Below are 24,277 nucleotides of genomic sequence, written 5' to 3'. Positions count from 1 at the left end.
TTAATAAATTATTTATTATTTCTGCACGGCCCGGTACCAAATGCGCCACGGACCGGTCGTTGGGGACCCCTGGTTTAGTCTCTATTAATTTGCCTTCATCGTTACCAGAAACTAGTTGCGGTATTTTTAATACATTTTCTAAATGTTTATCATTTCTTTTGAATGTTTACTATGTATTTTAATTTAATTTAAATTTAGGCTTTTCCATTTTTTGTTGTATTTTTAATTTAATTTTCCATGTATTGTGTATATTTTTGTTTTCCCCTGATAGAAAAGTCGAGTACCGAAAGAATCCGAGCTGATCCCCAAGATGCAGCAAGCGGTGAATTTCGGCTTAGGGGTGCTGGAGTCTGCCTTCGAGCACCTGGACATCAAAGCGGGGAACTCTGATTCCGAGGACGAGGAGGGCAACGACCGACTGGATGCCATCTTGGAGCCCAAGGTACAGTCTGATCTTTACGTTGGGTTTTATAAAAACTGTTTTATGATTTTCCCCCGTTTGTTTGTTTGTGAAGGATCTTTACGTGGACAGACCTCTCCCTTTACTGATTGGCTCCCAAGCCTTTATGGAACAAGAGGACGTCGGTCTCGGCGACCTGTCTAGCGATGGTGATGCACTCATTCACCGTATAGATACTGAGAATCGGAATTTTTAGAAAGCACACACACAACAGATTAGAGCTGAAACGAGTACTCGAGCAACTCGAGTAACTCGAGTTTAAAAACTGATCCGAGTAATTTTATTCACCTCGAGTAATCGTTTATTTTGACAGCTCTAAGCATCACGTTTTGCTAGGACTACTTTTAATGCGGGACAACGCGCTGTCACGTGCAGAGAGGAAGAAGGGCAAAAAAAAAAACTTACCGCAGCCGACAGCCGCCACAAACGACGCCGACGTTGCTAAATACTAGCCCGCACAATGCTACATTGGTAACAGGCAGCGTCTGGCGCGTCTCATAGAGATCACATGTATGTTGAACTAGATGGGCATGACAGACTCGGCCGCGTCTGGGCAGCGTTTGTAAACAGCCGCCATCTTAAAACAGTACAGCGCTAAGCGCTAATAAAGAGCGCTAATAAAGAACGCTAAGCGCTAATAAATAAGATTAACGTTACTGTCGCTACTAGCTCACGGAACGTTAGCCCTGCGGAGGGCTAGGTTTCAATTAATTATGACCACTGTCGATGCGTGGCTAACGTGTCTTACATACAGGCTTTAACATAACATAGCATTGTGGAGTGATGAGGGTGTAAAATAAAAACTTAATCATGCTAACTATCAGTTTTAGCTCAGTATTCATTGCTGGATAAAACACCAAGTAGCACTGGTCCCTAATGTGCTCCAATACAGCCTGTATCATACATTTATTTTGAACACTGCAAAAACTCTAAATCCTATCAGGACTTACAGTTTAGACTAACTTAAAACTTAACTAGAACTTAAAAATGGCTTGACACAAAGAGAAATTCAATTGAAACACGTGGGGAAAAAATCCTAACTTTTAAGTGATGTGTGTTATCAAGCGTAACGGCATTTTTAGGTAAGATATATATATATATTAATAAGATCTAAAAGTTTTTTGAGTGAAAGCAGTGAATTAGTCTTTTTTTTTAATTCTAGTTACACCTGAGATGCAATTGTTGGCTGTTTTCAACAATATACATCGAAAATAAAGACATTGATTGACTGAAAATGGTTCAAGATTAGATGAAATGTCTTGTTTTCTCATGTATATGTATAATTGCTCTTCACCTAAAAATATATTTGTTTTATCCGATTACTCGATTAATCGATAGAATTTTCAGTCGATTATTCGATTACTAAAATATTCGATAGCTGCAGCCCTACAACAGATATTAGGGAATATTTTCAATTTTCAAAATTTTTTTTGAATTAAGAAAATTATAACAATTTTAATCTCAATTTAAAATATTTTGTGCTTTTTTAAACCTTATTTCAAATATTGTCAAATTAATTACAAAATAATAAAAAACAGAACATTTACAGTTATTTCCTTTTTTATTTTATTTTAAATTAACCTTTAAAATGAAAAGACAATATTTACTATTGAAAGAGGAACTGGTCAATTTTGATCGAAACCATTTAAAAAAGCAATTAAAAAATGAAAACATAATTAGTGTTTTTTTTTTCCTTTTGACCTGAAATGTTGTAAGATATAACACAAATTAATATACATTTAAAAATGATAATACAGTTTTTCCCTTTTTGAATTAAAAGTTTAAATAAAACAAGACAATATTAAGATATTTAAAAAGGAATTGGACATTTTTTAATCTACCAAATTAATTACATATGAAAATTAAAGCAATTTAAAAATATTGTTTTTCCTTTTAAATGATAAATTGCAAAATAATTATTTTTTAAAAAAGTGAAAAGTTTGCCTTTTTTTTTCCCTCTCAATTTTTGGATGTTACTTTGTGTATTTAATGTTTTTTTATCGGCGCAGAACTGTCAGTGGACAGCGAGCGAGACAGCGTGATCGACAGTGAAGACGACAAAGACGCACAAGATGTAAGTGCATTTCATTCGCATTTAAGTGTGGCGGTTTGAAAAAAAAAAGTTGTTTCTTCGCAGCATTCAGACGAGGACTTTATGCAGGAGGATGATGACGGTCGCCGTAGTATCAGGAAGGTACGCTAACCTATAAGAGTGTATATAAACTCTTTCAGTGTCACTGATGACGATAGACGTCCAATTATCCTGCTGTGAAAATAAAAGTTTTTGCTTAGTGGACGTCCAATCCATTTAAACTGAGAGGGTGACAGCGAATAACCATTCCTTCAAATGGATTGGATGTCCGTCACCGTCAGTGGCAGCCAATGAGTGAACATTTCAACTGAATTGAATAGACTTTAGAAATAAATACTCAATGCTTTCAGAAGTCATCTATGTTGAGCTACGAAGAGGACGATGACGATTCTGACATATTTGGAGAGTCTGATAAGGAGGAGGAGAACACAAAGGTCAGTAGGGCTGTTACAAAAACGGCCGCGTCTCGGATTGTTCATCTATTCTATGTTGGTTTCAGAATGCAGGCCCGTCGTCCTTCGCCGACGAACTCGCCGCAAGAATTAAAGGCGAACTGGTTGGCAAACCGACGGGGGATCGAGCCTGTGAGTCGCCGCCACCACGTCACCTACCGTTGTCAGTCGGAGCCATCTACACGCGATATGTTTTTTTTTTTTTTTTTTTAAGCTTTGTCATCAAGGAAGAAAAGTAAAAGTAAAAACCAAGCAAAGCCGACACGCTCGGACGGTACGCACGGGCTTTTCAGTCTTTATTTTTGCTCATGTATCATGTTCCCAAGTGGTAATCCACTATCGAGCTGAAATTCCTCTTCCTTCAGTGGCTGACGACGATAGTGACGACATGTTCAAACCTCCAGAAATGGACGACGACAAAGACGAAGACCACGTCTCACCGTTCGGCACCAAGAGTGGTCTCTTCAGCGGAGGGAAAGGACTCTTTGACGACGATGACGAAGTAATGTCATTGACTTTCTCATTCCCCTCCAGATTGCACAACAACATTCAAATGTCTTTGCGAGGATATTTTTTGTTTCAAGAATTTAGGTGGATTGCAACGACACAAATTTCAAATTTTTCTTTATTCTTTTTTTAAATCTCTAAATAACAAGTAATCACTACAAGTTATCATGAACAAGGTGAGCCTCACAAACCCTGTCACTATCAGTAGATTTTCTTGAATTGTGCTGTTACCCATATCCTTATGTAGCGCTTTCCCACATATTAACTGTTGCTCAAAGCACTTTATAATAGTTTATTTATAGATATATACGTGCCTGAGCCCGTGCGGTGTGCACTGGGCTACATAGGGCCGCCATTGTGATTTCGTGTTAAAATGCAGATTTACCAAACATTTTTGGCGTCAAAATAACTCATTAAGTTACTGCCAGCCCAGGTCACAGAGTGCCAGTATGTGTTGTGGTAGTTAGTAAAAGAGGGAAATTGATATTCAAAACACCTATTGGCAGCAAGACATCCAATCCATTTCAACGAGGAGGGGCTGGAAACGATCCGATGCCGTCCATGGCAGACAAAGAGAAATGCTATCTATGTGAGGTCACAAGAGATTAATTAAAACAAAAAATATTTAATTTTATTAACATTGACCCTAGTTAGGATAAGGGGTTCGGAAAATGAATATTTGATTTGATTTAGGATGATATTTTTATTACTCATTGATTTTTTTTTCCAGTTTGCATTGGAAAAAAAATCTGAAATGCATCCCTGTTTAATTTAAAAACCATTGACATTTTTTTATAGCAAATATATGCAGGCAACACTAATATAACAATTGGAAGTCAAATGGGGGCCGCAAAATATTGTCCCAATGACATAACTGTAAATGAAAAGTTTTATGAAGCGCTTTGTGCTATCTAATGTGTGCTACAAAATCATATGGATGTCCTAATCTGACAGAATACCGGGTTTAATATCCTGAACACCTGCAGCCATTTTTTGGTTTTGGCGGGATTTCGAAAACTTTTTATCGACCGCACATCAAGACCGAACGGTCTGCCTTGCTAAATCATCCCTCCTCATACGTTAACATGATGGAACGTGAAAAACATGACAAAAGATCCTCCAATTATGGACTACCACGCAGGGTGATCTCTTCTCCAACACAGCGACGCTTCCCGTGTCCACAGAGGAAAAATCAGCAAATGAAAGCATCGAGAGCGACACTCGAGCAGCAGGTAAATACTGTGTTTCCTCAAAAACTACATTACATATTGAGCATTTTCACACCTCTCCTCCTGAAAGAACCTGAAAAAAGTGTCAAGAAAGTTCCAGCTGGTGCTGTTTCGATATTTCCAGGTATAAGCGTTTACCGTTTTTACATGTGAGAAAGCGCCCCAAATAACTTCTGATTTTCTGACATAGGCAACAGCCTGTTCGGTCCTGTGGGAGACTTAACAGAAAACGGAGCGACACACAGCAAAAGCAACGTCCCTCCTAAACAGGCCCCCACCAGCGGGGGGCTGTTTGACGAAGAGGACGACGACGATGACTTCTTCAGTGCTAAAAACCTGAAAAACGGTAAGTGTTCATTTTTAACTCAATGAGGGTGATAGATGTCCTATCCATTTTGATTGGGAAAGGGCGAATGAATGTTCCTTCATTGGTCTTCTCCTTGTCCCAACTGTCGCCATCAGTGGCAGTGAAACAAATAGGAAAATAGAAACTATTTACTGTACTGCTTCCACCCCCCCCCCTTTTTTTTCTTTTTTTTGAATACAAAAATTAAAAAAAACAACTAAAAATAAAAACACAAAATAACTTTTTTATTTTGATAAATAAAATAACTGCTTTTCCTCTTTTTAATGTAAACATAACTAAGAGGATATTTACATGATTTCCTTATTTTTTTAATGTTAAAAATGTATAAATAGCCAAATATATTCTTTACTGTACTGCTTTTCCTTTATTCATGCTTGTTTTTTATTTAAAATGAATGAAAATGTTAAATGTAACAAAACTTTAATGTAGTTTTTTTTTTTAAGATATAAAAGGTAATTACATTTGTCTCCTTTTTGTTTTTAAATATATGAATAAAGAAGACTTTGACTGCCCCCGCACTTCGATCGCTCCCAGTCCAAAGAATGATTTCTGATGATGATGAATGATTTCTGTGGATTAGAATGGATTCGATTTACGTCGCAGTCATTCTGCTTGTCACTTTGTGTCTCCAGCTACACAGGAAAAAGCCAAAGCTAAAATATCCGCCGACCTTTTCAACGAAGACGACAAGGACCGTGACATATTTGGTGAGACGGCGGATAGGAACAAGAAGGTGGAAGAGCCGCCGGTTAAACCGCCAGAAAAGAAGGTAAGAAAAAGACAAATTTCCACCATGAATGAAAATATATGGTACGTGTGCTTTATTTTTATTTTAAAAGATGCCAGCCGGTGCAGTCTCCATGTTCGGTCCCGGAACGAAAAACTTGCTGACAGAGAGCTTGAAGAAACGTCATCTTTCTTCCAGTGAGGAATCGGAAAAATCGGAAAAGGTTCGACAAACTCATTGCTGTTAAATGTTTTTTTTCAGGGCTTCGGTCATGATTGTCACCTTTTTTAGAACGGTTCGGTTCCAAACGTCAGCCCGGCTCCGACCAAGAAACCCCTGACGAGCGGCATCTTTTCCGATGACGACGACACTCAAGTGAGCTCATCAGTTCCTCGACGAGATCTTTTCTGTGATACAGTATTTATGATGGATGCTTCTTGTAGATCTTTGCAACCATCCCCAGGAGTCAGTCTCTTCCCCAAACCAAGAATCAGAGCAGAATCAGCAAGCAACATGTGACCTTTTTCGACGATGATCACGAAGAGGTAAACAAATGTCGTTACGCTGAAATAGAAGCAGTCCCTTTACTACAGGGGTGTTCAAACTACGGTCGCTGCCTAATTTTTCGAGTCCCGCAATAAATGATGAGAATATCATTGAACATGGCCCGCAAAAGAAGCTTCAATGGCGTACCGCACGCAACACGTCGCTTTTGCTCATCAATATTCATGACGTTAGCAATTGTTGCTAGGCAGGTCAAGCTCGCGTTTTTCCGTAATGCTAAATCCATGTAAATATTGTATGAACTAGGGCTGTCAAAATCATCGCGTCAACGAGCAGTAATTAATTTTTTAAATTAATCCCGTAAAAATATTTGAAGCAATTAACGCACAAATGCCCCGCTCAAACAGATTAAAATGATGGCACAGTGAAAGGTGTACTTGTTGTGTTTTTCGGAGTTTTGCCGCCCTCTGCTGGCGCTTGGGTGCGAGTGATTTTATAGGCTTCAGCACCCATGAGCATTGTGTAAGTAATTATTGACATCAACAATGGCGGGCTACTAGTTTATTTTTTGATTGACAATTTTACAAATTTTATTAAAACAAAAACATGAAGAGGGGTTTTGATATAAAATTTCTATAACTTGTACTAACATTTCTTTTAAGAACTACAAGTCTTTCTATCCATGGATCACTTTAACAGAATGTTAATAATGGTAATGCCTTCTTGTTGATTTATTGTTATAATAAAGAAATACAGTACTTATGTACCGTATGTTGAATGTATATATCCATCTTGTGTCTTATCTTTCGATTCCAACAATAATTTACAGAAAAATATTGCATATTTTATAGATGGTTTGAATTGCGATTAATTACGATTAATTAATTTTTAAGCTGTAATTAACTCGATTAAAAATTTTAATCGTTTGACACCCCTTAGTACGAACGAAATGTTTACTGAGCTAAACCTACCAGTTCTGTCTAAAAATGATGTCCCTGGTGCCAAATTCACTGTAAAGATGTGGAAGAACATACAAATGTTCAGTTAAAGAGATTGCTTGAGGGTCGAGGGCTGAAAAAGAGCCGACCTGATCCAGAGGTAGCTTTTTTTATCGACACCTTTTTCTTGTGTGCATTGCCTTATGCCACTGACAATGACATTCTATTTCAACTATCCTTTACCACCATTTTCCCTGTCTTTCTTGTATATTACATCCTCTGGTTGTCTTCCGTTCTCATGGGTAATTTATATTGCTATTTTTGTGTAGCGATCGCAAATGCTACTCAGTGACAGCCAACGAACACTTTTAATTTTTTCATTGATAACAAATCTTAATTCTATAATTTATTTACACTTCCCCCTTACTAAAGTTGTTTTTATGACAACAGAAAAGGTAACAACTAGGGCTGCAGCTATGGATTATTTTTGTAGTTGATTAATCGATGAAATAGTTCGAATAATCGGATAAGGAACATGAAAAATTAAAATACCTGAGCTGAGCCTCAAATGGTAAAAAAAATTAATAAATTAGGATCTATGTTGCCTGGCTCTGCCAAACTATTCTCCCTGTATTTTTCAAACACTGAGAGAAATAGTCTGGGAACCATCCCATTAACGGCCTTTTCGAGCAGGTACAAAATCAATCGACAAATCAGATTCGTTTATTTGCGTGACGTGTTTTTCACGAGCAACGTCACTCTTGCGCGTCGAAAGTCGTCTCCACAACACAGATGGTCAACGGGATAACCGAGAACATGTTCCAATCCGCGGTAAATTCTGTTTTAAATTACCAAAAACACATCGACACGAGTCAATGACAATAGTCTGTCTCGCGCTAGCCATGTTGAATAAACTCCGCTCTCTTCGTATGTTTACTTCCGCGCGCAAGTCCCTCGTGCTTCCGTCGTCAGTTAATAACGTCACGTCTGCCCGTCGCTGATTGGTCCACTCCGCTGTCTGTTTGCTGTGGCTTGCTCCGCCCTGGAAATTGTATCCGTGGGAATGGTGGCCAGACTCAATAGCTGGAACAGCGTTGAGTCTGGTGTACCAGGCAAGGATCTATGTACAACAAAAGAACAATTGGCTAACCTACATAGCAAAAGTCTGATAGCTTAAATGCTATAAAATGCTAACGTTTTTTTCAATGCTCCCAACAAATGGGTCAGACACATATTCCCACAAAAAACGGCTAAATATTTCTATAAACTAATTTACGAATGCATTAAAAAAAAAAATTTTCTCAAACAAAAACTTTGCTTACGTTGGTCTTAACAGGGATCAGTTGGATTCAACCATGTGAAATGAGGCAGACCAGAGGGCAGTGTATCCACCCTAATCAATAAAACGAAATGCAAATACTTTAAAAAAAAAAAAAACATTCCAACGCCACCTTAATTAAACGAATACTCTAAGCAACAAAATTTAATTCGAATATTTTTTTCTAATCGAATACTCGAGTTAATCGATTAATCGTTGCAGTACTAGTAACAACACTGGCAGTCAGATACCATTTAAATTTTTTCAGGTCATTCATTGTCAGACAGAAGCAGCATTCCAAAATGTCACGCTAGAAAATAAGTAAAAATATCACAATGGCTTAAATCTTCATCCTCTGTAGGGCCATGGCCCCCAACAAAATGTTTACTGCACATGAAGGTGAATGGCCTCACCTTGTTGGCGTTAAACGGATCTTTTGGACGTCCGCACAAGTTGATCCATTGTTCACATTTTTTCCTCTGAGTTTTTGGCTTCGGGAAACGTATGAAGAAAACATCCTTCATATGTTGTAATATCTAATAGTTTCAACAAGTTCCATAGTAGCAGTGTTTACTCTGCATGTTCTTTTTTGAAAGATTACCGGCAGAAAACAAGCAATAATAACATAGTTTGTATGCAAGGGCGTGTCTGTGTTGACCCACTTCCTGGTTACGATGCCGAGGTCACTGTCTAAAAATAGCATTCGTGCCTAGTCAACCTACATTCAGTTGCACTTCTCAGTTTTAACACAAGATGGCGCCAGTCACTTGAAGAGCCTCTTTCAGCTAGCTGGCCAAAACCTGACAGTACACGTTGACGTGAATGTAGAGTATTTTTGTTTTACATAAACAGCTCAATTTATCTTGGATGTGATTTCCTTACTTTTTTGGCTTTCACTGGACATTTTATTATTTTGCAATATGCATTTACCTCTGGATTATTTCGTTGCTTGTAGCTCCTAACTCATTCACTGCCATTAACCGTTCCAGACATCAAACCCATTCCAACTGGGAAGGCTGGCATTGCGTAATCACGTTTCACCGCCATTGACGATAGTAGACAACCAATCTGTTTTGATTGGGGGGGGGCTTCCTAGTCAAAATGGAGCGGCCCTCTATCGCTGTCAGTGGTATGGCGTCAATTGGTGGCACTATTCTGAGTGAGCAGTTTTAGATTTTGAGCACAGAAAAAAGCTTTCGAGCACATAAAAATATATTGAGAGAGCCAAAATAGATTTTGAGCACATAAAATAATGTTGAGCTAAAAAAAATCTGGTTTGGGCTCCATAATTGTAGTTTCACCCGCTCTCGCTCAGTCTCTCAACCCCTGCGCTCGCCAGTTTGTTTTCTTTTCGCGCTCACCTGGGCACACTCATTCTAAATGTGCCATGAAACCAAACAACCCGAGAGCAGGCGGAAGTAGACCTACATTTGGAACGTGTGTGTCCAAGTGAGCGCACAGAGAAAACAAACCGGTGAGCACAGAGATTGAGCGAGAGCGGGTGGAGGAATTGAGTGGATGAAACTATAATTATGGAGCCCAGAGGAGATTTTATTTTGCTCAATATTATTTTATGTGCTCAAAATCCATTATTGCTTGCTCAAAAACTTTGCTCGCTCAGAATGATGGCACCAATACAGGTATATTATATAACATGATACAATGGCAGCAAAAGAGTTAATAGTACTTAAATACATATATTAGGGCTGTCAAACGATTAAAAATTTTAATCGAGTTAATTACAGCTTAAAAATTAATCGTAATTAATCGCAATTCAAACCATCTATAAAATATGCCATATTTGTCTGTAAATTATTGTTGGAATGGAACGACACAAGACGGATATATACATTCAACATTCGGTACATAAGTACTATATTTGTTCATTATAACAATAAATCAACAAGATTAACATTATTAACATTCTGTTCAAGCGATCCATGGATAGAAAGACTTGTTCTTAAAAGATTAATGTTAGTACAAGTTATAAAAATTTGATATTAAAACCCCTCCTAATATTTTCGTTTTGATAAAATTTGTAAAATTGTCAATCAAAAAATAAACTAGTAGCCCGCCATTGTTGATGTCAATAATTACTTACACTATGGTCATGGGTTCTGAAGCCCATAAAAGCAGTCGCATCCAAACGCCAGCAGAGGGCGACAAAACACCGAGAAACACAAGTAACAAGTGGACATTAAACTCTGCTGTCATTTTAATCTCTTTGAACGGGGAATGTGCGTTAAATGCGTCAAATATTTTAACGTGATTAATTTTTTAAAAATTCCGCCTGTTAATGCGATAATTTTAATAATTTTCGACAGCCCTAATATATATATATATACCAGATTCCTATCTCAATTTAACAAGTGAAAGTGGAGGATTTTCAGTGAGCGGATGTGGGAGAAAAAAGTTAGGACACCCCTGTTCTAATATGACTCGAACAATATTTTTGAAACTTTCTACTTCCTCATCCCCTAGGATCTCTTTGCATCTGCTTCCAAGTCCAAAGCAAAACCCAAGCCAGCGAACACATTGAAACCGCAGCCCACCAAAGCCATTTCTGGCTCCCTCTTCAGTGATGACGAGGTACGCGACGGGCGGGACTCTGAATATATATCCCGCAATTTGCTAACCGGTCGAATATCACCTCAGGATCAGTGGCTAAGCCCCAAAACGAACAATGAGGCGGCAGCTGTGAAGTCCGGCGGCGAGCCGGCAGCCATGAAGTCCAGCGTCAGTGCACCCTCCGGCCTCACCGGTGTTGCCGCGTCGCCGAGAAGCAGCCTCTTTGATGACGACGACGACGACGACCTCTTCTCGCCACCTAAAGAATTGAGGTAGTTCACCTTGTTTACAAACACGGAATTTATATGTGAAGAAGACAATGTTAAAAAAAATAAAAAGAATTATTTTTTAATCTTGTATTTTAGTCGAGAAATATTACCGTATTTTCCGCACTATAAGGCGCACATAAGCCTTCGATTTTCTCAAAAGCAGACAGTGCGCTTTATAGTCCGATGCGCCTTATATATGGATCAATATTGGTTAATCATGGCATGACATTCCCTTTAGCGCAGCACCATCTTGTGGATGTATAACACAACCCAACCACCACCACCACTACTACTACTGCGCCTTATAATGCGGTGCATCCTATATATGAAAACAGTTTTGACATGGGCCATTGATTGAAGGTCCGCCTTATACTCAGATATCCCTTATTTTGTGGAAAACACGGTATTTTCAAATTGTATTGCGGTAAATTAATTTGACAAAAATGAATATTTGTCATGAAATTGTTTTTGTTTTTTTTAAATGGTGAGGTTAAAGAAAAGACAAAATTTAGATTTTATTCATGAAATATTATTTTTTTTCAATTGTAAAAATCTCAATGGATTCACCAAACAAAAAAATTGAAGGATCAACATACATTTTAGCCAAGAAAAAAGATTGCATATATTTTAGTCATATTTTATTTATATTTTGTAATTGTATTAACCTTAATTCTCCAAATATTTCAATAAAATAATAAGGAATGTGTTCATTTTACGTATTTATAACTCATTAGCTACCATTGACGGCAATCAAAGAATTAGCTCCTAACTACCTCAACATTAAAAAAAATTTTTTTTTTTTTTAAATCATGTGCTTCTTCTGCTCTACAGTCAAAAGAAACCCAGGAAAGTTACTCTTTTGTTCGAAGACGACCATGACGAAGACACAGCGTCCTTATTTGGAATTGAAACAGATGACGGCACAAACGTGGCAACTAAAGTAAGTACGGTGGGCAAGGAAGTCTGAAATGTTGTTGTGTTTCTCGAATAATGTATATTTTGGGGGGGTGGGGATTCTCAGCCCAATTCCATGTTAGAAAAATCGACAGAATCTGCGGTGAAAGAGAAGCTCGCCGAGAGTAAAAAGATACCCGTGGGCGGCGTCAGTGTGTTCGGTGGCATCGGTGTCCTTCCCAAAAAGAGCATTTTGGATGGCAACGAAGACCTCTCCGTACCGAAGGCCAATGTTACTGCTCAAGAAAAAGTCAAAACGAAAGCTCTGAGTCTATTTAACGATGACGACGACGAGGACGACGAGCGGGACTTCATTTTTCCTCCCAGTAAACCTGTGGTCAAAATCATGGCAAAGGTAATTATCTTATCAGCAAGTTCACTGTTAACATTTTAAATTTATCGTTGACTGCACGAGACATCGATTGCACTTCAACATGAGCAGTCTTTCGGTCCTCCCAGTATAATTCGACTGCTCTCCGTATCAATGGCAAAAAATCCCTTGACAGTAAATATTTTTATTTATTTGAAAATTTTTAAAACAACTGCGTTTTTATAGTGTTTTCAAAAGGTAAAAAAATCAGGACAAAACTATTCTTATATTTTTAAAAACTCGTTAAGTATTTGGAATTTTTTTTTTAACCTTATTTTATAATGGACATCTGTTGTGATTGGCAGGTTTGTTTTTCTACATTCTTCAAAATTAAAATATCACAAAATATTTTTATTTCTTAAATCGTATGAATAAAAATATAAAACCAATTATTTTGTATATTTAAATTTTTATTTGCAAATTTGTTTAATATTGCAATTTTATCAATTTTTAGAATTTTTTTTTGGGGGGGGGTGTTACCAGAGTGTTTTTATTTTATTTTGTTTTAAACATTATATAGAAAATCTGTTTAAAAAGTGATAAACTCTTTCATTGTCATTGACAATGATGGATGTCCACTCACTCCTTATGCTGTGAATTTAACTGAATTTGTCACTAGTAGACGTCCAATCTCTTTAAATGTTCATTTTCTGCCAGCTCCAACATGTATGTGTCAGAGACATAAGGTTCACATATGTAGACATCATATTTTGGGTCATTTAGGTCAAACCGGATGTTAATATTGTGCCTGTCATGACCCAAAACGGGATGTCCACGAAAGGTCTATATTAGAGCTGAAATGAGTACTCGAGCAACTCGAGTAACTCGAGTTTAAAAACTGATCCGAGTAATTTTATTCACCTCGAGTAATCGTTTATTTTGACAGCTCTCAGCATCATGTTTTGCTCGGACTACTTTTAATGCGGGACAACGCGCTGTCACGTGCGGAGAGGAAGAAGGGGGGGAAAAAAAACTTATGCAGCCGACAGCCGCCACAAACAACGCCGACGTTGCTAAATACTAGCCCATACGATGCTACGTTGGTACAGGTAGTGTCTCATGCGTCTCATAGAGATCACATGTATGTTGAACTAGATGCTAAATGACAAACTCGGCCGCGTCTGGGCAGCTTTAGTAAACAGCCGCCATCTTAAAGCAGTAGAGCGCTAAGCGCTAATAAAGAGCGCTAAGCGCTAATAAATAAGATTAACGTTCCTGTTCTGAAGTCACGTTAGCCCTGCGGAGGGCTAGGTTTCTATTAATTATGACCACTGTCGATGCTTGGCTAACGTGTCTTACATACAGGCTTTAACATAACATAGCATTGTGGAGTGATGAGGGTGTAAAATAAAAACTTAATCATGCTAACTATCAATTTTAGCTCAGTAGTCATTGCTGGATAAAACACCAAGTAGCACTGGTGCTAATGTGCTCCAATACAGCCTGTATCATACATTTATTTTGAACACTGCAAAAACTCTAAATCCTATCAGGACTTACAGTTTAGACTAACTTAAAGCTTAACTAGAACTTAAAAATGGCTTGACACAAAGAGAAATTCAATTGAAAGACGTGGGAAAAAATCCAAACTTTTAAGTGATGTGTGTTATCAAGCGTAACGGCATTTTTAGGTAAGATATATATATATATTTTTTTGTAATAATATCTAAAGTTTTTTGAGTGAAAGCAGTGAATTAGTCTTTTTTTTTTTTTTTTTTTTAATTCTAGTTACATCTGAGATGCAATTGTTGGCTGTTTTCAACAATATACATTGAAAATAAAGACATTGATTGACTGAAAATGGTTCAAAATTAGATGAAATGTCTTGTTTTCTCATGTATATTTATAATTGCTCTTCACCTAAAAATATATTTGTTTTATCCGATTACTCGATTAATCGATAGAATTTTCAGTCGATTACTCGATTACTAAAATATTCGATAGCTGCAGCCCTAGTCTATATTATTTAGCAAAAATAGTCACTAAACTCTGACCTAAATGTGTTTTCAGCCCACAGAGAAGCGAGCGCAAACAAAAAGCACCGGCGTGTTCCTGAATGACGAATTGTTGTTTAGTCCGACCCAGCAAAAGGACAACCATCCCGACGTTGACCTTTTCGCCTCCTCGGACAAGAACGCGGTCGGTATTTGTTAGCCGTCCCCAAAAATTGGGCATCTATTACCGTCAATGGCACGTGTTTGATTATTTTTAGAGCTCCAAGATCAGTTCAGGAAAACCGACAACACCGAGCCTGTTCGCGGAAGACGAAGAGGATGACCTGTTTGGTTCCGGCAAGACCCAATTTCAGCCTCTGGTATTGATGGGATCATATGGTTTTTGGTTAATGACAATATCGAAAAGACTTAATTGAAGTCGTTCTGCCAAATTTTTTTTTTTTTTTTTTTTTTTTGTCCTCAGAAAGTAGCAGAGAAACCCAGCGGGTCAAATGACAAGGCGCCGCCAGGTTCAGATGTACAGGCAAGTTCAGTAAAAGCTGCCAAGTGCTCGATAAACCTGATAGGCCGGCCAGTGTTTGTATTTTGTGTGATTTCTTAAGGAACATGAATATTCTGTCATCTATTTCTACAGAAACCTGCGCCAAGTACCATAAAAGAACCGTCGTCGAAGATCGGCAAACTTCAAGTAATTGTTTTTTTAACTCGCGGGCTGCCATCGACAGCGTTAGATGTCCAATCTATTTGAACCCTCCCAGTTCCAATGGATTGGATTTGAATGAATTTACTAGTGATAGAATAAATTCTGCAATGAGTGTATCTGTAAGGTATTTTTTTTAACAAACATTTAGGCAAGTCTGAAGATCAATCCTGCCATGTTTCTTCCTGGCTCCACCCCTGCGATCCCCGGTGCTGTAAGCGTTCTCCCAGTTCCGGAGGCCACCTCCTCTTCCAGTGTCTCGAGCTCCAGCGTGAGCCCCGGTCCCGCCACCACACCGAGCGGTGAGGCGGGATTGAGCTTCGACGCGCCGGTTCAGATTTCTTTGTTGCACAGCGCAAACAAGGTTAGCTGGGATTACATTATGTATAAATCACACCCAAACACTTAACGTATGATAATTTTTTACAAATAACTTTTTTAAATTATATTTTTGTATTATAAAATTTGGAATAGATACATTTATAAATGAAATGTTCATACCGATTAACTAGAAAATACAATTTCTAGAGAAATTGGGTGGGGAGGCTTTGCTCTGCTGGTCGGTAAACTGCGGGTCACTTCTTATTTATTTTTGGGTCACTTTTGTTCATTTTGGGAAAATTATCGGTCACTTTAAATATATTTTGGTTCACTTACTGTTCATAATAGCACATTTGCAGGTCACTTCTTGGCATTGGGGAACTTTTGGGTCACCTGTTCATCTTGGGTCATTTCACGTTGATTTGGGGAGTTTCTGCGCCCCTTCCTGTTGATTTTGGTTGATTTCCGTGTTTTGGATCATTTTCCTTTTGATCTGGGGATATTTCTGGGTGCCCAAGTGATGATTCTCTCTAGAAATAAACTCCAATAACACTAACGTTGATTTGTTTTAAGTCTCACTTATTAAATGAGTGCCTTTAGAAATGTATAAAATGTTCTGACAGTCAAATTGTCACGTAGGGACGCGTCAAAGGTTCTCAAGGTCGAAGACCGCCGTCCAGAGCGGCCAGGCTGGCGTCTCAAAGATCGGCGGAGCAACAAGACGACGTCGTACCGGTCAAAACGCAGAAGCCGGCTTCAACTCCACTCTCGCCTTCTCTACCAACGCTGCCTGTTACTAACAACACCATTAAAGTTAGCAACAAAGCGAGAGCGTCGACCTCCTTTGAGGATGACATTTTTGCCTCCGAGAGCATTTTCGGATCGGTTGCCAAGGCCGAACGTCCTTCCGTGGCGGTCACCAAGAAAGACATGAACAACCTCCCGTCCATTTTCGACCACGATAGCGACGACCTCTTTCGAACGGTGAAACCCAAGACCGCTAAGGCGTTGCCATTTTTGGAAGACGACGACATCTTTGCAGAGAAAAGCAGCTCGGCGTCCATAAGTAGCAAAGATGTCAAGAACAGCAGCTTTCCCAAGACTGATATTTTTGAGGTGACAACTTCAATTTCAACCAAAAATACTCTCTGATGCTAATTCATTCTGAATTTGTATGTTGGCAGGACAACAATATCATCTCACCAAAAGCCTCTAAAAAGGACAAAAAAGACAAACCCGTCGACGTCAGTCTGTTCGACGACAACGTCGACATCTTTGCAGATTTGTCGGATTCTTTCACACCAAAACAGAAAACCAAGACAAAAGCGGCCACAGTGTCCATTTTTGACGACGACATGGGTAAGCTATTTGAAATGTCTCAATCCATTTAGATTGGGCGGAGCTGAAAACTATCTGTCCAAATGGATTGGATGCCTATCGCGGTCTTTTCATTTGATTGTTTTCCCCTCCTCTTTCAGATGACATTTTTGCACCAAGCACAGTCAAGACGACGACAAAATCCACCTCAAAAACAAAAAGGAAGCCTCCCACGGTAGAGCCCGGCACAACAGTGGACTCTACTAACATTTTTGATGATCCGCTCAACGTTTTCGGTAGCAATTAAAGTCCATTTCAACAATGGTGAATCCATTATCTATAGTTATTTTCAATCGGACACACTGTCAAGAGTATTTATTAATATCCACGTGATTTCTAAATTCCTTCTTTGCATCGCACCCTCTATTATGTAACTTTAAATACTGTTAATGAGAGTTCTATGTGATAGCAGCACTTTATGAGCATAACGTCGTGCTTAGCCTTCAGCGCCTGGCGAAATTTACGAGATTGTTTTTGGCTATGCCATGTTGAGATTTCCTGTCTACAGGTGCCATGTTATGTTGATAGTTTTTTCTCCCTGTTGTCTTAAGCTTTTTGACCAGGTTTTTAGCAAGATATTCATCCATTTCTTAACTTTTGTTGTGATGAAAACAAATGACATTTTTTATGAATTACTAAATGAAACATTTTATACAGTCTGAAATGTGAGTGATTTTTTTTTTGGGGGGGGGGGGGGTGGTGAGAATTCTATAAAGGTTGAAAAAATTGGTTAACTATTTGGAACTTTTCTTTGCGAGTACATACTGAGAAGTTGGTGGTTTATTTAGAATAAAATGTGCAAAGATGCAAGCACTCAGATAGCAGACCTCCCCCTAAGTATCAATTCAAAGCGTAGCTATTTTGTTTACCTTATGCTGCCGAACGGTCATGTGCATTCATGAGCCAAAATGCCATCACTTCCTCTTATTATATCACCTACCTTAGTTGCAGATATGAGTTAAAAAGGCTCAAGAGAAAATTTTTCTGAGCTGACCTTTGATGTCATGATCCCAAAATGTAATCACTTTTATTTCAAATTACAAACATCCTGCAAGTTTGATCATTCCTTTATTCGTGCTTGACTTCAACACATACATACCAATTCAATTTGGGCCTTTGACCTTTAAACTCAAAATTCACACTGTGAATTTGATCATAATCCATGGAAAGGAATACATAACCTCCACCTTCTGCAGCTTTCGTCTACTGGTGGAGAATATATTGACTACACTTTTTATTTAAAAAACCCTGCTTTTGTCCTGTGTTTTTGTCTTAACTCATTCACTACCAAAGACATAAAATTAAGTTCATGATGTTCAACTTCTCTAAACTTAAAGAATGACAAAGAGAAGAAACAAATTTTATCATAAATAATCATCATCGTTTTAAATCATAAATCTTTCATCGTAAATAATCATCTTGTAAATTCTGTGTTCATATTCTGTGGCGCTTGATAGACGGGGATCTGGATGAGTTAACAAATGAGGAATGAGTTCAATTCTAACAGCCGAGCTGTGTGGTCAAAAACTTCCAAAAAAAACTTCATCTTACATTCTCCTGTCCTGTCCCCATCCAAAATGCAAAAATTCACCTTTCGGTCTACCCTGCGCTGTCCAGTCTCGTCCTTTGTTTTGCTGTCCTGTATTTTCTAACACTTAATATCCAAAGCTAGCTAGTCTCCTGTCACCTGCTTTTCGGTCTGTCCTGTCTTTACTATCTCTCAACACTTGTTTAACTTGGACAGCCTTTATTGTCCTGACCCATCTTGTCTTACTTGATCGGTCTTGCCTTTTCTTGGGTTTCCGATTTGCCAAGTCTTACCTGGATGTAGCGGATCCAAAGGTCATCCGTTTGTCTGTCCGCTAAGCCACAGAAGACATGGTGGGGGTCAGTGTTAACTGGCTACATCAAAGTCGTCGAGCAGTCAGTCCCCCTCCCAAAGGCAGTTGCATTCCCGGATCGGGTCTCGGCGACGCATGGCGGTCACCACCTTGATACGATTGTCCGACAGCCGCACCAGCTGATCGATGAGCTCCTGGACGGCGGGGCTGGGCCACAGGTGCCCAGTCATGTAGTCTCGCAGGATGAAGGAACGCTCCACCACGAGCTCCAGACGCTCCAAGTGGAGAAGACGCTGCAGGTTCAGGAGGTCCTTCTCGGGCTCACGGCGGAAGAAGCGTATGCGCAGAGTCTTCAAATACGGGAACAACATGGGGATGCGTCGGCAAAGGCTTCCGCTGGAGCGGTTCTGCTCGATATCCAGGTGCTCCAGGGCCACAACTTTGGGCGCGATAGCATCCAACTCCTTCAGCGTGATAGCCACGCGCAACGTCAGCCGCGTCACACCTGCCGGGATGGTGTCGGTGTAAAGCGACAGCGAGTTCTCGCCCACAATTCCGAGGGTCTCCAGGTGCTCGAGGGGGTCGAGCCAGGACGCCAGGCGGCAGTCGCGGCCGTCACGGATGTAGCTGTAGCGCACCGTCAGGGAGCGCAGGGATGTTAAACTCCTCAGCGCGTTGTAAGGCAAGATAGTCTCGGGGTAGTCCACCAGCTCCAGGCTGCTCAGGGCCGGACCCCCGTACGGTAAATCTGGACGCCGTGAGTCGACGGGGCTCAGGTAGTCGTCCGGCAGGGGCTCCTGGGGCTCGCCCCTCATGCCCCACGACAGATGAGCGAGCTTGGGCAGGCCGATCATCATTTGGTGGAAGTCGTCCCGGGGCACCGGCCGCACCCGGTCCAAACCGCAGCCATCCCCTTGCTGGTGGAAGAGCAGGTAGCGCAGATTGCGCAGACCGGCCAAGGCGCGGACAAAGTCAGCGGCGGACGGCATGCTGATGTTGCACACGCTCAGGTGGGTGAGCCGGGTGCTTAAGTGGAGGCAGAGGGCCGGGCTCAGCATGGGCCCCGACCACACGGCGTCCCGCACGGCCAGCTCGCGCAAGTCGGCAAAGTGAAGCAGGTGCTCCAAGTACTTTTGGTCGTATACACGGCCGCCGTTGACAAAGGCCACGGCGCTCAGCATCGGCAAGAACTTTACCAGGCGCCGCCACTCTTTGCGCCGCAGGTGACGAACGGCCACGCGGGTGAGTTTGCGTCGTTGCAGCGTTTCCCAGAAGCCGTATGTGTAGCGGCGCAGGTCGGAGAGCACCACCGCCTGGCCCCGCCACAAGTACGAGTGGTCGGCTAGCAGACGCAGGGCTCTGCACGAGCAGCGCACCGCCTGCATGTCGGCGGGGCCCAGAAAGCTCAGCACAGACACCCATAGCTCCGGTGGCAGCGGCGGGATCTCCGACATTACAAGCCTATAGCTAAGAGGCTCGACTTTTTTTTTTTTTTTTTTTTTTTTTTTTACCTCTGCATTATGACTTTTGTCCTCCGACTTTCCCTCTTCCCTGGAGTTTGGCCGGTTTGGGGGATTAGGACCTTGATCCTCGAAGCCTCTGTATCACAACTGTGAAGCAGACGTGCTAACCTCTAATCGTGCCGCCTATATAGAATATAATCTACAAGCAACACAGTGGATGAAAGACCAAAATGGTGTATTTAAAAATTGAAAAATAAATAAATAATAAAAATAAAAATAAGCCCGTCCAACACATTTGGTTACATCGATGTGTAATTCTAGAGCAAGCCCCGCCCCGTTTCCGCTCGTTCTGGTTTTAAACCAGCGAAGCTCAAACCCCGCCTCCTTGCAACCTTTCCCGACAACAATTGGCTCCAGCGTTGTGTCCATCAAAATCCGCCACCGGCGTTCTTCCAAAATATCTACACGACGAACGTCCTACAAATGCCCAGTGCGCTTGCGCACGCATGCGCACATCAGAGCGAGTACTTTTTTATTTTATTTTTTTTAAACTTTCCATTGCCTCAAAATACTTTTGGCGTGTTTTCCTCTAATAGCTTTTTAGTATTGTGATTTCTTGTAGTAGCTTTAAAGCAGAGTGTTTATCTGCTCACCACATGCGTACGGTAGTACTTCGGGTGTCAAATTTGGCAATGGTAGACGTTTCGCCGGTATGGATATTTTGGCAGAACACCGGCACAGCGTTGCCAGATTGAAAAAAATGCTCTGGGCGGCTTGATCAAGTTAGGGCTACTTTTGACAAAAGTGAGCGGTTTTGGAAGGAACCGTTTTGATTAAATCGGTATGACTTGACCTTCAAGTTCAGCTACATAGTATCTGCTTTGCTGTAATTCTATCCGGCATTTAACACAATGTGTCATTTCTCATATAGAGGTACAATTCAACAAAACAATTGTACTGTAAAAATGGCAGAACATTAAAATGCACTGTCATTGACAAAAAAACGAAAAGTTTAAATAATTCTAAAAATGACTTTAAAACGGGTTGGATCCGCTGTCATTAAAAAAAATAAATAATAATGAATATTTTTATATTGAATTTTCTGTATGAATATTTAAAAAAATGTTTTTTTTCCCAAAATGGATCCTTCAGTTCATTAATTCATTTACCCATCTTCTCCTGCTTATTATTATTATTTGCCCAACGCAAAATACGTGCCAGCAACACTGATACTACAACTGGATATCAAATAAGGGAGGCAAAATATTATAAGCAGGCCGGCATTTGCACCTGGGCCACAGGTTTGAGACCCCTGTAACTATATGAATGTAATAACATTTAAGAAGAAAAAAAAACATAATTCGTACATTAAATGGTTTATTATTGTTCACTGGGGTGAAAACAATACAAGAGTTTAAATTTTTTGAAAAACAACTACAAGGGCTGTCAAAATTATCGCGTTACCGGGGCAGTAATTAATTTTTTAAATTAATCACGTTAAAATATTTGACGCAATTAAAGCACATGCCCCGCTCAAACAGAGTAAAATGACAGCACAGTGTCATGTCCACTTGTTACTTGTGTTTTTTGGTGTTTTGTCACCCTCTGCTGGCGCTTGGGTGCGACTGATTTTATGGGTTTCAGCACCTGAGCATTGTGTAATTATTGACATCAACAATGGCGAGCTACTAGTTTATTTTTTGATTGAAAATTTTACAAATTTTATTAAAACGAAAACAATAAGAGGGGTTTTAATATAAAATTTCTATAACTTGGACTAAAATTTATCTTTTAAGAACTACAAATCTTTCTATCCATGGATAGAATGTTAATGCCATAATCCATAATGTTAATGCCATCTTGTTGATTTATTGTTATTATTAACAAATACAGTACTTATGTACAGTATGTTAAATGTATATATCAGTCTTGTGTGTTATCTTTCCATTTCAACGATAATTTACAGAAAAATATGGCATATTTTATAGATGGTTTAAATTGCGATTAATTACGATTAATTAATTTTTTAAGCTGTGATTAACGCGATTAAAAATTTTAATCGTTTGACAGCCCTAACAACTACATCTCCTGCGATTTTTTTTTTTTCTGTCTTAAAAATATATCAATTAATAAAACACTGAAACGATAGCAGATTCATCTTTGATTATTAGATATATATACGTATGTCAAAAAAGGTTTTATTTTGTTAATAACATGGTCACCACCTGACACTTTGCTGGCTACCAGGTCATGTTGAATAAGGCGTTATTGGAACAGAAAAGTTAACTGTTGACGGATTAGGCGTTAACGTGGCGCAAAAATGAATTCATGATTTTCTTCTTGACCAAAACAGCAACATTTTCTAAAATTTAATTTGAGGTCAAAAATTAAGATGATTATGATAGTTTAGTATAGTGCCCAGCGAAGAAAATTTAGCTGCAGATTTACACCTTGGAGAACTTCAAATAATTTTGCATGGTAGCCATATTATTGTTTGCTGTTGCTGTTGAGCTGCCGCCATGCAGAGCGCTGTTGGATTTCGTGTGCAATTTATTTGAGTGTTGTGAAAAGTGGGTGTTAAATCGAGGTTTATTGGAACTTTTTGTTTTCAAATGTGTTTGTTTGCCATTGTGCCGTCTCGCTGCGTGGATTTGAATTTTAACGCATGGGCGCTTTTATTTCCGATACAAAAACTCCAACACATACTGTAAGTGAAATAGAATGCTATTTTTGTAGTAGCCGAGTAGTAGTACGTCAACTATCTAATAGGAGTGGGAACCTCTTGGTACCTCACGATCAGGGCCGGCCCAGGCCATTTGGGGGCCCTAAGCAAAATAATGCAAAGGGGCCCGTATCTTTGGCCCACCATTTCGTCACAGTATACTGTGAAACCCATACATGCAATCCAACCCATACGTCCATATTTTGGATATTAATCAGATTTTGTTGCACTGTATACTTAAAACTTCTCACCCCAAATGATTGTCAGTACTTACAGTAGATAGTGCCAATCCTTTTTCTAAAAGAGGAAAGAAAGAAGTTAAGGAAGAACTTTTATTTTTTTTAAGCTTGTAATCAAGTATCAAAACTCACAAAAGTCAAATAAAGCAAACTGTAGTAAAAAAAATAAAATAATGGCAGATTGGGGGTCCCCAAGTGGTCAGGGGCCCTAAGCAGCTGCATAGTCTGCGTATAGGCTGGGCCGGCCCTGCTCACGATATGATACGATTTGCGATACATAGCTCACGATAACGATGATCTGACGATATAGCGATACAACGATTTTCGATAGATTGGTCAGGAAATCCTTCTAGGATATTCTACAAAAAACTAATAAACAGAAAAACAAGCTTCTGCTGTGAATTGGAATGAGATTATCACTAGTAGACGTCCAATCCATTTGAGCCGGGAGCGGATGAACGAATCTTTTTCACTGCCATCCCTCCCACTTCAAATGGATTGAACGTCTATGGCCGGTAGTGGCAGCCAATGCCAGGCAATGAGGTAATTTTGGGCCATTTAAGGTCCTTTACCTGTTAATTTTCAATTACTTCCTGTTGATTTTGGGGTATTTTATGGGTCACTTGCTGTTTATTTTGCGGTACAAAACAGAAAGTGACCCGGTAATCACCCAAATGAATAGGCAGTGACTCAAAATCAACAGGAAATGACCTGTAAATGCCCTAAAATGAAAAGCAAGTGACCTGTAAATGCCCTGAAAATCGGACCGAATGACTGTGAATGCTCTGGTTTTGAATGAACGAACGTTCCCAGTCTAAAAGGATTGGGCGTCGAGCACTGTCAATGGCAGCCTTTTAAAAAAAATTTTTTTTTAAATTGACACCTTTTTAAAAGGATATCTCGA

General features: G+C 39.6%; 2 protein-coding genes across 5 annotated transcripts in view; one reads left to right on the top strand and one right to left on the bottom strand.

Moving 5' to 3' along the window:
• Window positions 1-17,772, top strand: part of washc2c (WASH complex subunit 2C) — a 28,163-nt gene extending 10,391 nt beyond the window's left edge. Inside the window, exons 5-31 of one of the 3 annotated variants that reach the window (XM_057848130.1) lie at window positions 272-442; window positions 516-609; window positions 2,470-2,534; window positions 2,598-2,654; window positions 2,906-2,986; window positions 3,052-3,136; window positions 3,219-3,278; window positions 3,370-3,506; window positions 4,653-4,743; window positions 4,811-4,864; window positions 4,931-5,086; window positions 5,740-5,876; window positions 5,947-6,057; window positions 6,126-6,209; window positions 6,278-6,379; window positions 11,076-11,183; window positions 11,250-11,434; window positions 12,263-12,371; window positions 12,453-12,740; window positions 14,766-14,894; window positions 14,968-15,069; window positions 15,174-15,233; window positions 15,345-15,398; window positions 15,562-15,774; window positions 16,371-16,847; window positions 16,916-17,090; window positions 17,210-17,772. In XM_057848130.1, the coding sequence (XP_057704113.1) occupies window positions 272-442; window positions 516-609; window positions 2,470-2,534; window positions 2,598-2,654; window positions 2,906-2,986; window positions 3,052-3,136; window positions 3,219-3,278; window positions 3,370-3,506; window positions 4,653-4,743; window positions 4,811-4,864; window positions 4,931-5,086; window positions 5,740-5,876; window positions 5,947-6,057; window positions 6,126-6,209; window positions 6,278-6,379; window positions 11,076-11,183; window positions 11,250-11,434; window positions 12,263-12,371; window positions 12,453-12,740; window positions 14,766-14,894; window positions 14,968-15,069; window positions 15,174-15,233; window positions 15,345-15,398; window positions 15,562-15,774; window positions 16,371-16,847; window positions 16,916-17,090; window positions 17,210-17,355 (3,531 nt within the window). In that variant the 3' untranslated portion in view covers window positions 17,356-17,772. Of the gene's footprint in view, window positions 1-271; window positions 443-515; window positions 610-2,469; window positions 2,535-2,597; window positions 2,655-2,902; window positions 2,987-3,051; window positions 3,137-3,218; window positions 3,279-3,369; window positions 3,507-4,652; window positions 4,744-4,810; window positions 4,865-4,930; window positions 5,087-5,739; window positions 5,877-5,946; window positions 6,058-6,125; window positions 6,210-6,277; window positions 6,380-11,075; window positions 11,184-11,249; window positions 11,435-12,262; window positions 12,372-12,452; window positions 12,741-14,765; window positions 14,895-14,967; window positions 15,070-15,173; window positions 15,234-15,344; window positions 15,399-15,561; window positions 15,775-16,370; window positions 16,848-16,915; window positions 17,091-17,209 lie in introns of all 3 variants that reach the window. The other 2 variants (XM_057848129.1, XM_057848131.1) reach the window with 2 other exon arrangements.
• LOC130922890 (uncharacterized) lies at window positions 2,081-20,750 on the bottom strand. Of its 2 annotated transcripts, XM_057848133.1 has the most exons (3): window positions 18,930-20,750; window positions 8,599-11,421; window positions 2,081-8,396 (listed from the first exon to the last, which is right to left on the bottom strand). In XM_057848133.1, exon 1 carries the CDS (start codon window positions 20,401-20,403, stop codon window positions 19,033-19,035), a length of 1,371 nt encoding a protein of 456 aa, XP_057704116.1. In that variant the 5' UTR covers window positions 20,404-20,750; the 3' UTR covers window positions 2,081-8,396; window positions 8,599-11,421; window positions 18,930-19,032. The 2 variants fall into 2 exon arrangements, with proteins under 2 accessions (XP_057704116.1, XP_057704115.1); XM_057848132.1 differs by having other exon boundaries at window positions 2,082-11,421.
• Between the last annotated feature and the right edge of the window lie 3,527 nt (window positions 20,751-24,277).

This window comes from Corythoichthys intestinalis, chromosome 10, assembly GCF_030265065.1.
Source record: "Corythoichthys intestinalis isolate RoL2023-P3 chromosome 10, ASM3026506v1, whole genome shotgun sequence".
NCBI classification, from domain to species: domain Eukaryota; kingdom Metazoa; phylum Chordata; class Actinopteri; order Syngnathiformes; family Syngnathidae; genus Corythoichthys; species Corythoichthys intestinalis.
Note: the sequence above shows the minus strand (reverse complement) of the source record. Positions and strands in the feature narration are given on the sequence as shown.

What these genes read in the sequence shown, in the direction of transcription:
- LOC130922890 (XM_057848133.1), bottom strand. Translation starts at nt 20,403, where the DNA reads ATGTCGGAGATCCCGCCGCTGCCACCGGAGCTATGGGTGTCTGTGCTG.